The 16,095-nt window shown below is 53.5% G+C and overlaps 1 protein-coding gene across 8 annotated transcripts in view; it reads right to left on the minus strand.

Annotated features, from left to right (window-relative positions):
• The window catches only part of LOC120388073, a 49,095-nt gene extending 34,064 nt beyond the window's left edge, over positions 1-15,031 (minus strand). For 2 of the 8 annotated variants that reach the window (XM_039509626.1, XM_039509630.1), the window contains exons 1-4: positions 11,905-15,031; positions 11,086-11,190; positions 8,943-9,090; positions 5,238-5,307 (exon numbers count right to left, since the gene is read on the minus strand). In XM_039509626.1, coding sequence (XP_039365560.1) covers positions 5,238-5,307; positions 8,943-9,090; positions 11,086-11,190; positions 11,905-11,924 — 343 coding nt within the window. In that variant the 5' untranslated portion in view covers positions 11,925-15,031. Of the gene's footprint in view, positions 1-5,237; positions 5,308-6,508; positions 6,596-7,046; positions 7,563-7,673; positions 8,686-8,942; positions 9,091-9,999; positions 11,191-11,658 lie in introns of those variants that run through there. The other 6 variants (XM_039509628.1, XM_039509629.1, XM_039509627.1 and 3 more) reach the window with 6 other exon arrangements.
• Positions 15,032-16,095: the final 1,064 nt, after the last annotated feature.

Below are 16,095 nucleotides of genomic sequence, written 5' to 3' on the forward strand. Positions count from 1 at the left end.
GATTGAAAAAATGGCGTTTGTTTAGTTTGGAGAAGAGAAGATTGGGGGGAGGGGGAGGGGACATGGTAACAGGAGCTTGAGTACGAAAAAGGATGTTATGAGGAGGAGGAGGAGGATAAATGGTTCTCGTTATCTACTGAGGACAGGCCACGAAGCAATGGACTTAAATTGCAGCAAGGGAGGTTTAGGTTGGGCATTAGGAAAAATGTCCTAACTCTCCGGGTAGCTAAACACTGGAACGAATTCCCTAGGGAGGTTGTGGACTCTCCGGCACCGCAGGTTTTTAAGAACAGGTTAGACACACAGGACCGCCGGGGGGGAGGGCAAATGGGGTAATTTGCCCCAGGCCCTGCAGGGCCCCCCACGAGGAGAATACAGTATTCTATAGTAATGCAACTTTTTTTTAATGGAAGGGGCCCCCGAAATTGCTTTGCCCCCGGCCCCCTGAATCCTCTGGGCGGCCCTGTAGACACGCACCTGTCAGGGCTGGGCTAGCTAACATGTAATCCTGCCTCAGGACAGGGAACTAGCAAGGTCCATTCCAGTCCTATATGTCTATGATTCTGTAATGTGGGGGGGTCCCTGATTTCAGATGGCCCCACAACTTGCTGCTGTAATGCAAATAAAAATACTCTGCCCGTGCAAACAGCTCCTTTGCCTTGTCAGCACTGGGGTTTGCGCTGGTGCAGCTACCCCGGGTGCTGGGCTGTGGCCAAGGTTTTCCCTAGTCGAACAGACAATGGCACGTGAAAGCTCTTAAAACCCCCTCTTGGGGCAGTCAGTTGCCAAAGGGGTTTTCTGAAGGCTGTGTCATTTTCTAAGGCTATTTAAGGAGTTTGCAGGCAAAGGGGGCTCTGTGTCTGGGAGGAGGGGGGTAATTGGGGTCTGTGCCTTTAAGGGATGAGCGTTTGTGAAGCTCGTTACACACAGCCAATTGGAACCCGACACAGAACAAACCACGTTGTGCAAGCCCCTTGAACTCCGAACCTCACAAAGGCACACGGGCACCTAAGCACACAGGTGGCTCCATGTGCTGCAGTCACACCTGGCTCCAACGGCAGTGTAGACGTACCCCTAGTCTGACGTCTCAGTGCTTGTCTACTCCCCGAAGCGTCGCCCTTGAAGTGCTCACAGGAACGTAAATCCCACCCCAGGGCACCACAGCACATGAACAGATTTTCCCCTTCTGGTGGGATGGCTGGCCGCAGCCTGGGGCCAGCCCCGGCGGCAGGAGGAATCCCTGGTTAACTCAGGAACATGAAGCCTTCAAACCAAGGCTTTTGAAGAGAACCCCATGCTCCAGGAGAGATTAGCTCCAGGCCTGGTCAGGTCTAATACCAGAGAGGGGAACTGCGGCATTAGAGCTGCAGGTCTCCTACTGCAGGAGAAAGGCAGCTGTAGCATCCCTCAAATCCTCCTAGCCGTGCCCCATTGTTTTGGGGCCTGGTGGGGCCTTTAAGCAGAGACAAGATGCTTGAGCTGAGTGCACGATTCACACTAGAGCATGTATGTGCGGCCCGTAGCTGCCTGCAGACCAGCCATGAGCAGATCCCAATTTCCGGCCTTTTTCCAGTTCATTAAGAACATAAGAACATAAGAAAGGCCGTACCGGGTCAGACCAAAGGTCCATCTAGCCCAGTATCTGTCTACCGACAGTGGCCAATGCCAGGTGCCCCAGAGGGAGTGAACCTAGCAGGCAATGATCAAGTGATCTCTCTCCTGCCATCCATCTCCATCCTCTGACGAACAGAGGCTAGGGACACCATTCTTACCCATCCTGGCTAATAGCCATTTATGGACTTAGCCACCATGAATTTATCCAGTTCTCTTTTAAACATTGTTATAGTCCTAGCCTTCACAACCTCCTCAGGTAAGGAGTTCCACAAGTTACCTGTGCGCTGCGTGAAGAAGAACTTCCTTTTATTTGTTTTAAACCTGCTGCCTATTAATTTCATTTGGTGACCCCTAGTTCTTGTATTATGGGAATAAGTAAATAACTTTTCCTTATCCACTTTCTCAACATCACTCATGATTTTATAGACCTCTATCATATCCCCCCTTAGTTTTCTCTTTTCCAAGCTGAAGAGTCCTAGCCTCTTTAATCTTTCCTTGTATGGGACCCTCTCCAAACCCCTAATCATTTTAGTTGCCCTTTTCTGAACCTTTTCTAGTGCTAGAATATCTTTTTTGAGGTGAGGAGACCACATCTGTACACAGTATTCGAGATGTGGGCGTACCATGGATTTATAGAAGGGCAATAATATATTCTAAGAAAATCTCCAACTTTTTATTCTCCAGCCTGAGCACTAAGGCTGGTGAGTGGGCTGTTAAGTCACATGGTATTAGTGCTGTTCCCTGATTGGATGAAGTTGCAAGCACTTCCCGCACAAATGCTTGCAGGTGTGAATTTAAATTCCTGCCTGGGGCTGTCAAATCCTCCTCTGCAGGTATAACACGCTGCTGGCTGGTGAGGGGCATGATAATCTCTCTGCGTGTTCATTTCGTTCAAATGAATATGTGCAGGGACCGGGTGCAGGTCTTACATCTGCACAGAGTATAAAGCCAGACAGGGTTGTTATGATCTCGTCTGCCCGCCTGTATAACGTGGGCCATAGGACTTCCCTGCATTAATTCCTGTGTGAACTAGAGCACAGCTTTTAGAAAAACATCCAAGCTTGATTTTAAAGTTGCCAACGCTGGAGAGAAATGAACTGCACAAGCCCATCTGCAGTTGTGAATGGAGCTAAGATCACACGACCCTCATTTCCACCGGAGTAATTCCCAAATCCATGGAGTAACCCTGGATTTACACCAGAGCAAATGAGCAGAATTTGGTCCCTTGTGTTTACAGCTCAGCTAGGGTGTAGGTTGTCTGCATTGTGTAAGCGGTGTGGAGACTGTGTGCAGTTTTGTGTATAAATTATAGATACCACTATGCATAGAGTTTAAGGCCAGATGATCATCCACTCTGCTCTCCTGTGTAACCCAAGCCAGAGAATTTCACCCAGTATAGGAGTAAAGGGCTTGATTCCCTGCTGCCAGGGGCAGACACTTCCACGAGTGCAAAGTGGGTGCTGGCCACAAGAGAAGCCTTGTGCACTAGTGGAAGTGACAGCGCAAGGTGCAGGGCGGCTCAGGACAGGGCCTTGGGTGCTTTGGGATCAGTGCAGCAGGACAGAGCTGCACACTGGAATTGGCACCTGTCACTCAAGGTGTGGTGTTGGACCAACCCGGGCTCCCTGCGTGACCTTTGGTTTATCTGCAGAGCAGCGCCACACAGGCGCTTATTGTATTTGTGATTTGATTTCAATGCAGCAGTTGAATATCTTCTGCGCAGGCCATTGTGGCATGTTTCTACAGAGCGCACAGGTAATGAAACCCAGAGAGTTTGCTAACAGCTGCTGGGTAATCAGGGGCTCTTCACTAGTAAGCGGCCCCTTTTCTTGTTATCCAGACACCACAGACGGTTCCTCCGGGCGCTGGGCTGCGTGTGACGGACATGTCCCCACACGCTGGGCTGCAGCTTCAAAAATTAATTATTCCACTTGAACTAAACAACTATTTTGATAGGCAATTGCTCCCAGCTGCTGCCTTGTCCTAGGAACAGCGCTGCCCGGGTCCATCCTGTGGCCAGATACAGAGATGGGACCATGGGGCTGCTCACAGACCTTTCAAAACCCAGCGCTGCAGGTCGGGTGGGACTCAGGCTGTGCTCATGTGCAAGCTAAGACCCAGAATGCTCTGCTAGTTCGTGGAGCTGCTGGGTGGGTCTGAGGCATGGGAACACACTAAGAAACCTGGATCTTCTTTCAGGAGACCCTGGGTGCAATTTTGCATTGCCCTCCACCCTGTGAAGTCATTTATACCAGTGCACAATGCTCCCATTCTGCTTTGGTAAAACCAAGATCGGGGCCGACCTTGACTGAGATCAGGGCCCCCCGTTGTGCTGGGCGCTCACAGACCCTGGCCGAAATCAGGGCCCCCCCCTTGTGCTGAGCACTCAGGGTGACCATATGGCAAGTGTGGGACAGAGGGTGGGGGGTAATAGGAGCCTATCTAAGAAAAAGCCCCAAATATCAGGACTGTCCCTATGAAGTCAGGACATCGGGTCACCCTAGAAGTGCTGCTGCACAGACCCTGTTCCAAGCAGCATTTAGACAAGCCAAACAAAGGGTCAGGAACAGAACCCAGGTGTCCTGAGTCCAGAGCCTTTGCCACTGGCCCTGGCTGCTGCTCCGTAATGGTGAGGTGCAGGGGCCATGGGCCATGGGCCATGGGAGGGAGAGAGGATTCTGCAATCAGGAGTGAGGGAGATGCCTTCTCTCTCCCTGCTGAGGCCCAGCACCCCAGGTGGCCAGCAAAGCCACCAGCGTGACAGCGCTGGCCAAGATGGCCTCTAGGGATAAAACCAGGGCCTGCCAGCGCTCGGGAGCTGAGTCGCTGCAGCCTGAACCAGAGAGCCAGGCTCCCGTGCTGGGGCTGTAGCAGGCTCCCCTCCTCTGTGGATTGCACCGTGCACTGAGCGGCATGGTCCCTCCAGCTGAGACGGTGCCACAGGATGCTGTCCTGGGAGGGGGCTTTAAGGCCTGCTGGGGAGACGGTCATGCCTGGGAAACTTCAGCTCCTATTTGCCTCTAGTGCAAGTGCTTTGCTGCTGTTGTAGTGCACAGGTAAGCCCTGGGGGGCCCTTTTTGCACAGAGGGGGGCATGTATCATGCATTGAGCGTGGGCCATGAGTGGCTTTTTGCCCCCATGGCGACCCATTTTATCAGCTGATGAATTGGATGGAGCTGCAGCGGCTGAAATGTCATTTCCAGGCCGATGTCTCTGCACCGGGGAGCCAGCACTTGTAACTTCAATCAAGAACCCATCACATTTCGCACCAGCCTCTCTCCCGCAAGAATCAAGCCAGCACTGGGCCCATAACAAGACGAGTGGCTCCGTCAGCCGAGCCTGTTTCTCCCACCTCCGGGGCTAAGTGCCCGGGCTCAGCCTCAGAGAGCTGATAACTAACAACCACGGATGAGACGGGGTTTAAAAAACCAGGTGCTGCTGCCCAGACGCCTGGAGCGAAAGGGAAATCTTCATGCACATGAGACGGGGGGTGGGGAGAAGAGTGAAATGGATGAGGCAGCCGGCTGGCTGCGATTCACTAGATATCATGATGTTTACTGCGGGTTGTCAGCAAGGCTCCAAGTGATGAAATGTGGATAATATTCCAATTTGGTGCCACTTACCCTCGTGGTCCGTCTCTCCCCCGGCCCTGGCTCGCTCTGTCTGAATCCGCCGCGGCTTCACAGGCTGCGTCTGAACATAATTATAGGCGCTTCACTAGATTAAACGGGGTAATGTTCGCAAAGGGGTTTGAAGATGAAAAGTTCTGCACAGGTGCTAATTGGGGGAAGAATTTATTAATTAGCACTTCTCACAGCATCTTTCCTACCAGAATCTCATCGCGTATTAACTAAGGCATCCTCAAGGATTTTCAGGACACCTAGGTTCTATTCCCAGCTCTGCCACTGACCTGCTGTGACCTTGGGCAAATCACTGCCCCACTCTGTGCCTCAGTTTCCCGTCCCAGCCTGTGGCTGTTTGGCCTGTGAACTCTTTGGGGCAAGGAGTGTCTCTCGCTCTGTGTCTGCAGGACCCGGCACGACAGGGCCCTGAGGTTTACCTATCACCTTACATAGCATCTGTCTCTTATTACTCATTATTTACAGTAACACCCAGGAGCCCTGGCAGACCCCATTGTGCCAGGCGCTGTACAGACACAGAACAAAAAGTTTATCTCTTGCCCCTTTACAGCCATTTGTGACTTTCTCCATATTTATTTCTCTCAGGCTCGTATCTACTGCATTTGGCCAGTTCACATCATTGCCTGAACCTCACAATATTTTGTATACATGCGACATGATGGGGTCGAAACTAGCTGTGACCCCTCAAGACAGAGCTCTGGAGTCACTGTGGATAGTTCTCTGAAAACATCCGCTCAGCGTGCAGCCACAGTCAAAAACGCCAACAGACTGTTAGGAACCCTTGGGAAAGGGATATAAAGAGAGAGGAAATATAATAGTGCCATTGTATAAATCCATGGTACGCCCACACCTTGAATTCTGGGCGTCCCATCTCAAAAAAGATACATTAGAATTGGAAAAGGTGCTGAGAAGGGCAGCAAAAATGATTAGGGAGGTGGAACAGCTTCCGTATGAGGAGAGATTAAAAAGCCTGGGACTGATCATTTTAGTCATCTCTTTTCTAAGAGGGGAGAGGATGGAGGTCTATAAAACCAGGAATGGTGTGGAGAAAAAGTGTTATTTACCCCTTCACACAACACAAGAACCAGAGGTCACCCAATGAAATTAACAGGCAGCAGGTTTAAAATGAACATAAGGAAGTAATTCTTCACCCAACGCACAGACAACCTGTGGAACTCATTGCCTGGGGACGCTGTGAAGGTCAAAAGTATAACTGGATTTAAAAAAGCATTAGGTGAGATCATGGAGGATACGTCCATCAATGGCTCTTAGTCAAGGTGGTCAGGGACACAGCCCCGTGCTCTGGGTATCCTTAAATATCTCGCTGCCAGAAGCTGGGACTGGACAACAGGGGATGGATCCCCTCAGCCTTCTGCAGTCATTCACAGCAGCGCCAAGCGGGCATGGAACGCAGCCAAGTAAAGTAAAAGGAGGGGGTTAGACAAAAACAAACATTCTCACTTCCTGACAATGGTTTTTTTGTGTTTTTTCATCAAAAAGTTAGAAAGGGAAAACTTTCGGGTAAAACTTTTACCAATACTTGGGGGTTATTTTTAAACTGACACAACAGTTTTCGGAATCTGATCATTTTCTAGCTGTCAAGCCGGGACTCTGTAGTGTTGCCCCCTTTGCACTGGGGCAAGCGGCTGCACAGGACGCCGCTAGAGCAACGTGCCCATGACACCTCAGGGCAGAGCCCAAAAGCTCCTGGAAAGGAAAGGGGGGTTTGCGGAACACCAGGAAACTGAGACTCCTGCCCTCGCCAGCTCAAAATATACGAGCGGCCGTAAAACTGCTCCAGAGTCTCATATGAGTCGACAAACCCTTGCCATGGAAAATCATCCATCAGCTGTGTTTACATGTGAAACTTTAACAGAGGCGTGGCAGCCCCCCACACTCAGGGCAGCCTGGGGGTTATTTATTCCCGGCTCCCTGAAGGAGCAGAGGTACCTCTGCTGGCATCAGTGAGGTGCAGGGGGATCGGTTCAGGCAGGAAGTGACATCGATCTGTTAAACGCTCTCAGAGGCTGGAAGCAGCCAGGATGGGTGAATGCCTGGAGCTCTGGGCATGGGGCTGACCAGCGCATTCAATGTCAAAGGTGACGGCCCTGGAATTAGCAAAGCTGGGAACTGGCTGTGAAATAGCAGCACCAGGAGATGGGAAAGAATCACGGTCTAGTGGGTACAGCAAAGGGTCAAAAAAACAGAATGCCTCTCCCAGCTGTGAGAGGGGTGTGGGGTCCAGTGGTTAGAGCAAGGTGGGGCTTGCAGCCAGGACTCCTGGGTTCTCTGCCAGCTCTGGGAGGGCTGTGGGGAAAACGGTACAAATGGCTCCCTGGAGACTGCCAGCTTGGTTAAAATGTCTGTGCTGCCTCTGCAAGAGACTCCCACCTTAAACCCAGGGAGTGCTATGCTGGGGACTGCTTTGGGAGCGGAGACTGGCAGCAGAGCGAGACCGGGACCACATGTCTCTCCTTGCATCTAAATTAACAGCAAGGGGGTAATTTCTCCCCGTTTAATTAAGTGATTGCAGGCAGGAGTGGAGCCAAGATTCCCATGCTGGCTGCCCATAATGTCAAATAAATTAATTGTTAAAATGAGCCTGGGAAATTTCAGGATTTACTTTCACAAGTGTCATAATCTAGAAGGTTTAATTGCAAACTCAGCATCTCCCGTGCTCCAGAGCGGAACAGGGTTGGGAAAACCGCCTCAGCTGGGATCTGGGACAAGGAGAGCCGGCTGAATGGTCAGAGAGGGCAGCAGCTGCTACCGAGAGGCCGTATGGGCTAGTGGGTAGGGCCCTGGATTTAGGACTCAGGACACCTGGGTGCTAGCCTCTGACGTGCAACATTTAGCAAGTCACTGCCCCTCTCTGTGTGTTTAGTTCCTCTCTCACTCCTCTATTTACACTGTGAGCCCTTTGGGGAGGGGCTGTCTCTCACTGTGTCCCGTACAGCGCCCAGCATGATGGGGGGCCCTGATCTCAGTGGGGGCTTCCAGGTGCTATTATAATAGCAATAATAATAGTTATGTTCTGGGTTACCACTGAAGCATCCATGCTACTGCTGCTGTTAGTATTACCGATTGATTGCTTCATTTATTTCCCTCCTCAAAATTGTTTTGACCAAGCCACACAGGAAATCAGGAAAAAGAATTCACACTGAAACAATGCCAAGGGCCTTAAGCCAGGAGCCTCGGGCCCAGGAGAAAAACTGAGCTGCAAACGGTTCTCCAGTCCAGGGAACATTTTCAAGATACTGAATTTTTTTGAGACAAAAAGTCAAAATCTTAAATTTTCAAAAACCAAAATAATCTGAAAAACATGTCAGTTCAGGTCAACCAAAACGTTTGGTTTTGTTTCAATGTAAAATGTTTTTAACGTTTCTTTGCTGGGATTAGCAGGAACTTCCAAGTGAGACGTCACGGAGAACTAGAACACAGAATTTGTTGTTTAGAAAAGTTGCAATGTCGGGGGTGGAGAGGGTGAATCAAACATTTTCTGAGTTTAAAAATTCTTTTTCTGCGGTTTCAGTTTCAGCCACACACACACGCCCCCAAAGATTCCTCTCCCGCTGGAGCTGGGGCCTACGCTGGGCCTGTTTGCTGCCCAAGACCCCAATCCCAGGTTCTGTGCATGGCAACACCTTAGCGCTGCAGCCCACACCCCGCTCCCAGTGCATCCCTTACCGGGCCGAGTCCCAGTCTGGAGTCGGGCGGGTGGGGGCTCATTCTGTTCCCTGTATTCTCTGCGGAAAGCCATCGGCGCCTGGTCTGTTGTGGAGCGGAGAAGACAAGGACAAGGGGTCGGGGGAACGGGTTCCTTCCAGCGTGTGTACTGCAGGGGCAGGGGATGCAAATCAGAACACACTCGCAAATACGCTCTGCCCAGCTCAGGAGCCCCGGACAGGTAAGTATCAGAGGGGTAGCCGTGTTAGTCTGGTTCTGTAGAAGCAGCAAAGAGTCCTGTGGCACCTTATAGACTAACAGATGTTTTGCAGCATGAGGGCGTGTGTGAATACCTTCTTCACTTGATGCAAGACCCCCTTTGACCCTAACCCGGACAGGTAAATCAATCAATCCGCGTATCCGCGTGCCCCTCTCTCGAGCAGAAAGTGCTGGGCACCCGAGAACGTTTGGTATCCGCCGATTTCTAGTTTGCCTGCCTCTGCTGGGAACTGAACCCAGAAGTCCTGACTCCCAGCCACCACCACCCTGCTCTAACCACTAGACCTCACTCCCCTCCCAGAGCTCGGGGGGATAGAACCCAGGAGTCCTGACTCCCAGCATCCCCTCGCTTGAATCCATTAGGCCCCCTCCCCTCCCAGTGGGAGAGTTTAGCTGGGTGCTCCATTTCTGACTTGCTACTGAGCAGAGAGCCTGAAATAATGGCTCAGGGAGAGTGAACTCCCCCTACATTCAGCTTATCGGGTGTTCACTCTGAAACATAACAATGACGGTTTAAAACTGCATTCCCAAACTTTTGCCCACCTCTCAGGAAAATGAAGCCACTCATGGCCCTCTTTGTATCCCAGGAAGGTCGGAGACAGAAATAAAGGCCAGCGATGGGGAGGCCTTAAGGGCAGCAGATTCCACACACACACACACCCACGTGACCCACCTGCAGAAATAGGGCCCGAAACCAACAGCAGCTAGCTCCATATTCAGATACTCCCCTGCACCCCCGTCCAGGCCTCCCCATATCTGTGGGGCTCCGCTACAGCCTGAGGGGAGATCAGCATCCTACCTTCCTGCCCTGCTCCACGGCCTCCGATTGTAACTGGAATTCAGCCCCTGGCTCTGGTACAGCACACGTCATAGCGAGAGTCATGGCGCGAGCCCCTCTGACTCAGGCGACGGCAGCAGCTCAGGCCGGATGGTCACGATGGACCCGTCGGGCCTTGAAAACCCCGAACGTGCCTCGCACAGAGCGTCTGCTGGACATGGCCGGAGCAGCTAGTCGCTGAGGCAGCCCCTTAGTTTCCTCGTGCTGTGGCACAAAGCCAACACAAAGCGTTTCTGGAACGTGGGAACGATCATCCCCCCGTTCAAAACCCAGCAACCTGCCGACGTGAGTCACCCAGAGCGTGACTGGGACGCGGGGAGTCTCTGAGAGACGAGACAGGAACCTTTAGGGAGGGGTTTCCCAACAGGCCAAGACCTGCCGCCACTCACATCAAAGGGAGGGACTCCTGGCCCATTTGAGACTCCGGCCTTTAAAACCTGGACAATGTGGGGGAGAGATTTCCCAGCTGGCTCAGAGCTCAGCAGGCCTGGTGGCAGAGAGCCCATGCCCGTCCTTGCCTCATCCCATGGGCTCCTCAGAGCAGGCGGCTCTGGCCACGCACGGCCACAGAGAGACGGCGGCAGCAGGAAATGCCTCGCACTCCCAGGCAGCGCTGGTTGGAATATTTTTCATCTACATTTTTTTATGAAAAGTTTGTGGGTTTTTTCTTTGTTGGTTTGACCAAAATGACCATTTTCATGAAAAATTTCTATTTGGAGTGAAATTTTCCTTTTTTCCCCTTTTTGGATGAAAACACAGAACCTTTCCCAGGTTTGAGGTATTTGAAAACAAGAGTTTGAGGGGGATTTGGCGTCAATGAAAAAAAAAACCCAAACTTTGGGAGGTGGAGGGAATTTTCCACAAAGTCCAATTGTCATTTTTTGTCCTCTACGGCTGTCCTGCATTAGCTTACAAGGCCATCGGCTGGAGATCCCAGCTGACCCTATGTGTGGCAGCGTTCTCAGACTGGTGTGGTGCCAGCAGCCGACTCTCTCTGCTGCTTCTTTCTATAAACTTGCTAAGGGGAAGTTTACTTGCTGCCCTGACCTCTCATCCGCAGACTGAGTTGAAAAATACCACGCCGATCCCAGGCGTCCTTCTTCTGGTCTCTGATCCATTGATTTCTCTCTTGGCATTTCGATGTTCTCCCACCTGGTGCATATTTAAATCCATCAGCTACAATATCTAAGGAGGTTGAGTTATGTCATTGCCCTTAATATCCGCTGCCATCCACAATCTTTTTAGCCCCCTCACGTATTACACGGGGCTGTCTCTGGCCATTACCAGACCCTGGAGGGCTCCCCCCCTCTGCCCTCATCCTAGACCATTCATCAGGATTCCTGGAGAAGAGTTTGGAAGACAGCAGCAGGGAGACCAGCAGGGAAGCTGCCTGGAGCTCCTGGTCATTGCATAAACATGGAGATTGGCGCCCAAACAGAGAGAGAGACGCCCGTCTCCCTTCTCGCACCCCCTCCCCATGCTGTAGATAGAACCCAGGAGTCCTGACACCCAGACAAGCCCCCCCTCAGCACACCTCGGCTCAAACCACTAGGCACTGCTGCCCTCCCTGACCCATTGACATAACCCACGAGCCGCTCACACCCTCCAAAGGCTGCTTACCGGAGAGGGGCCGCCTGGGGCAGGACATTCAAACGGAGGGGCAGCCCGGTCAGATATTCCCCCCACACACACACACACTCGCCACCATCCTTCCGAGCTGCCGGGCTCTTTGCAGCTTAGTGCGCTGCTCTGGGAGAGGATTCAGCAGCCTTTCGGGTGAGCTCTCCGCATGCACCGCCGTTTAGGAGTGATTCATTCCCCTGCCTGGCCTGGCCAGCAGCTGTGCATTCCCCACACGTCCCTCACCCGGCGTGATGAGCGGCCATAACTCTTTGCCTACAATAACAGTGTCTCTGCTCGGCCTCCGGGGCGTGGCGGGCTCCGATGCGTAAAGTAAATGTATCCCCTGTGGTCCTCGGTGCGGCCGAGCTGCGGGCGAGGGAGCTCTGCTGCGGCGAGTGGATGGATGGGGCCTTGAGCGGAGTGTCAGAGACATGACAAATACAGGGCCTCTCCCAGGCTGCTTTGAACTCGGGAATGGAGACTAGAGGGCAAATTCACCCCATTCAGAGGGGCCAGCACGAGGCCTAGCATCTCCCTACCACCCTGACCCAGAGGCAGATGGATTTCTCCCCCCACCAGCCCAGTGATCGCCATTCTCGGCCCCATGCCCGTGCACTGAACGAGTCACGCATCAGAGAAATGCCACTCGCGGACGCAGCTTTCCTAGGCTGTAATTCTGATCGATCTCCCTCCATCGCCCCGATGATGAACTACAATCTCCTTTTATTATCTCAAGCCTCAGTTCATGAAACTGGTGACATTTCTGTTTATGAGTTATAAATACAATTTATGCCCTAATTACTGCGCAGGAACAGAGCTTCCATCATTTAAACACTTAGCGCAAGAGGGTTTGTAAATCTCATGCTACAGCACCCCCGCCCCACATCCCGTCTTGGGGACTTTTAATGTCACATCATCATTAAAAATCCCTCGTTAAAGAGCAGTTCCAAATGCGCTCGGCTCTCACCATCCCAGCCCAAGCTGCCTGGTGCCTGGTTCCCAAATGCTCTCCACTTGTAAATCGCAGCAGAGTTTGGATGTAAAGCTGCACATGGCGCATTAAACAGCAGGGGCTGGCTGGTTTTACAACGGCGAAGGATTTATCGTGTCTCAGCACAGCGTGGATGCCTCTCTGGCTGTGAGAAAACCAACACACTCCTGCACAGCTGCCTGTCCTGCCCCCTCGCGGGTCGGCCGTCTGCACAGAACACCTCACTTCTCTCCGGGAACAGTAAGATTGCAGTTGGATAGGGCAGCTGTCAGGGGGCGGGGGGCACTGCTGTCACATATGGCCCTGTAATGCCCCCAGCTTCAGCAGCATCACACTGGATTTACACCGGTCTGAGAGCAGCCTGTGAGGCCTGGGTCTGGCTCCAGTCTTAATTGGTATACCCAGTTCTGAGGAGACCAGCCCCGCTCTACAACCCTCCAATGCATGGGGCTGGAAGTCTGTTTGAAGAGACTAAACTATCTAACGCGCCTGGCCCAGAGGAGCTGCTGGCTTCGCAAACTGGGAGACGCCATCCCTGAGGGAGTGAGCAGTGTCTGATCTGACATCCTGTCTCCGCAGACAGGCAGCTGGCTAACCAAGCTGTCACTGTATTTACAATGCACCCAGAAGCAGGATGGGTGGGTGGCTGGGCACACAACACTGGATGGCTTCCCAGGAGACCCAGCTTCAAATCCCTGCTCTGCAATTCCCCTGCTGCGTGACCTAGGGCAGCCACTTTGGGGCAGCTTGTCAGAAGATCCCCTCTCCCCTTCAGGTACCGAACCATGGGCCCGTTTCTCCAAAAAGCAGCAGCATCCAGCATGCTGAGACCTCTGGACAATGTGGCCACTTGAAAGGGCACCGCGCTCATTTGAAAATGCTGCTGCCACTCTCTCTCTGGGCCTCAGCTGTGAAAGAGAGACAAGGGTTCTGTCTTTGTCAGTGTGGTGGGGCACTCTCCGGGGCAGAGACTCTCGTGCTCTGTCACTGCACCGCGCTTTGAAAACACCTGTAGATGCCACTTGTGCACCCAGGGGCACCGACACAGCCAGTATTTGCTCCTCCAATTCCTCCTCCGTGTCATTGTGGCATTGATGCCACCCGGACCCGCCTGTGCTCAGTTTATCTTTAATTGTGTTGAAATCAATAAGCGTTTACCAGGCAGCTCCGGCAACCGCGCGCTAAGAAATTAACTGACATTCCATTAACCTCGACAGACCGATTAATTCCCCAGCACAGGGCAGGATGTGACACAATTACAGATCGATCGCCGGATTCATTTGATCTCTGTTCCTATGCGGCAGCTTCGCTCACAAGGAGAGAGACAAGCCCCCGGGATGTTTGGGACCTGGCTCTGACCGAGGGAATCCTCTGCATTTAAAGAGGGGCATTTTTCTTGCAGTGGGGTGGGCTTGTTCCGTGGGTTGCCTTGTTTACGGGATTGTTTATGGTAGGGTCTCTTGCTGTCCGCGCTGGGATAGGCTGTTTGGAACAGCTTCAGTGATTCAATAACACTTGAATGCATAAACCTTTGGCTGAATTTGGCGTTGGAGAGGAGATGGATGGAGGGTGAGAGAGATCATCTCCCCATTGTGAGCCAACTGCCCCCCAACAATGTGAGGCATAGGGGGACACAGCAGCCGGGACCACGGGCACCAGACCAGCCCCCGTCTCCCCAGCCAGCAGAGGGTCATAAACCTCCAGTGTGAACCTGCCACGAGACCAGGCTACACACCCGACACCTGTCCAGAGCTGGGGAGAGAACACAGGAGTCCTGACTTTTAAGCTCACCAGCTCATCCCCTCTGCGTAAAGCATTCTCTCCCCGTCCCCCCGCCTCGAGTGATGCTTTGTCCAAAGGACCAGTCTGAATTAATTCCATCGTTCCAGTGGACAAGCTACCCTGCCAGTGGTACAAGCTACCCAGCCATTTATGACTCTGCGATCACTCCCTTTCATACTGCAAACTCAGAGCCAGGCCAGTAAACCGCACTGCTCCGGGGGGGCCTGTTCTGCATGATACCCCAACACCTTCGGTTCGTCATCAATCAGGCTATTAACAATGTATGGGCCACCTTCCCCTGTCAGTTCAGTAAACAACACATCTGGCTGCTGATCCCGAATTAGGAGGATGTGAAACCCTTGAAGTGCTGCAAGGAGAAATCACAAAGCATTGCAGCTCTTGGAAACAGCCCGCGAGCAGCATGCAGACAGGGGCAGCAGCAGTTATTGTCTTAAAAGGGACCTTCCAAAACCGCAGTCGAGGGAGTGCGGCAGCCCTGGGAGGGTCTGTGAACTCACAGCTTTGACAGGCCAAACAGCAAGGCCAAAGGAGCAAATTAATTCAGGTAACTTTTGGGTGAACGGTCGTGTAGGCGAGTCCCTGCTCTAACCACTGGCCTCCCCTCCCCTCCCAGAGCAGGGACAGAACCCAGGCGTCCTGGCTCCCAGCCCACCCTGCTCTACCCACCAGCCCCCACTCCCCTCCCAGAGCTGAGATAGAACCCAGGAGTCCTGGCTCCCAGCCCACCCTGCTCTACCCACTAGCCCCCACTCCCCTCCCAGAGCAGGGACAGAACCCAGGAGTCCTGGCTCCCAGCCCACCCTGCTCTACCCACCAGCCCCCACTCCCCTCCCAGAGCAGGGACAGAACCCAGGAGTCCTGGCTCCCAGCCCCCCTGCTCTACCCACTAGCCCCCACTCCCCTCCCAGAGCAGGGACAGAACCCAGGAGTCCTGGCTCCCAGCCCACCCTGCTCTACCCACCAGCCTCCCCTCCCAGAGCAGGGACAGAACCCAGGCGTCCTGGCTCCCAGCCCCCCTGCTCTACCCACCAGCCCCACTCCCCTCCCAGAGCAGGGACTGAACCCAGGAGTCCTGGCTCCCAGCCCCCCCTGCGCTACCCCCCAGCCCCACTCCTCCCAGAGCAGGGACAGAACCCAGGAGTCCTGGCTCCCAGCCCACCCTGCTCTACCCACCAGCCCCCACTCCCCTCCCAGAGCAGGGACAGAACCCAGGCGTCCTGGCTCCCAGCCCCCCTGCTCTACCCACCAGCCCCCACTCCCCTCCCAGAGCAGGGACTGAACCCAGGAGTCCTGGCTCCCAGCCCCTGCTCTACCCAGCAGGACAGAACCCAGGGCCCTGGCTCCCAGCCCCCACTCCCCTCCCAGAGCAGGGACAGAACCCAGGAGTCCTGGCTCCCAGCCCACCCTGCTCTACCCACCAGCCCCCACTCCCCTCCCAGAGCAGGGACAGAACCCAGGCGTCCTGGCTCCCAGCCCACCCTGCTCTAACCCACTGGCCCCCACTCCCCTCCCAGAGCTGAGATAGAACCCAGGAGTCCTGGCTCCCAGCCCCCCTGCTCTACCCACCAGCCCCCACTCCCCTCCCAGAGCAGGGACAGAACCCAGGCGTCCTGGCTCCCAGCCCACCTGCTCTAACCCAC

This window comes from Mauremys reevesii, linkage group 22 (assembly GCF_016161935.1).
Source record: "Mauremys reevesii isolate NIE-2019 linkage group 22, ASM1616193v1, whole genome shotgun sequence".
Taxonomy (NCBI): Eukaryota; Metazoa; Chordata; order Testudines; family Geoemydidae; genus Mauremys; species Mauremys reevesii.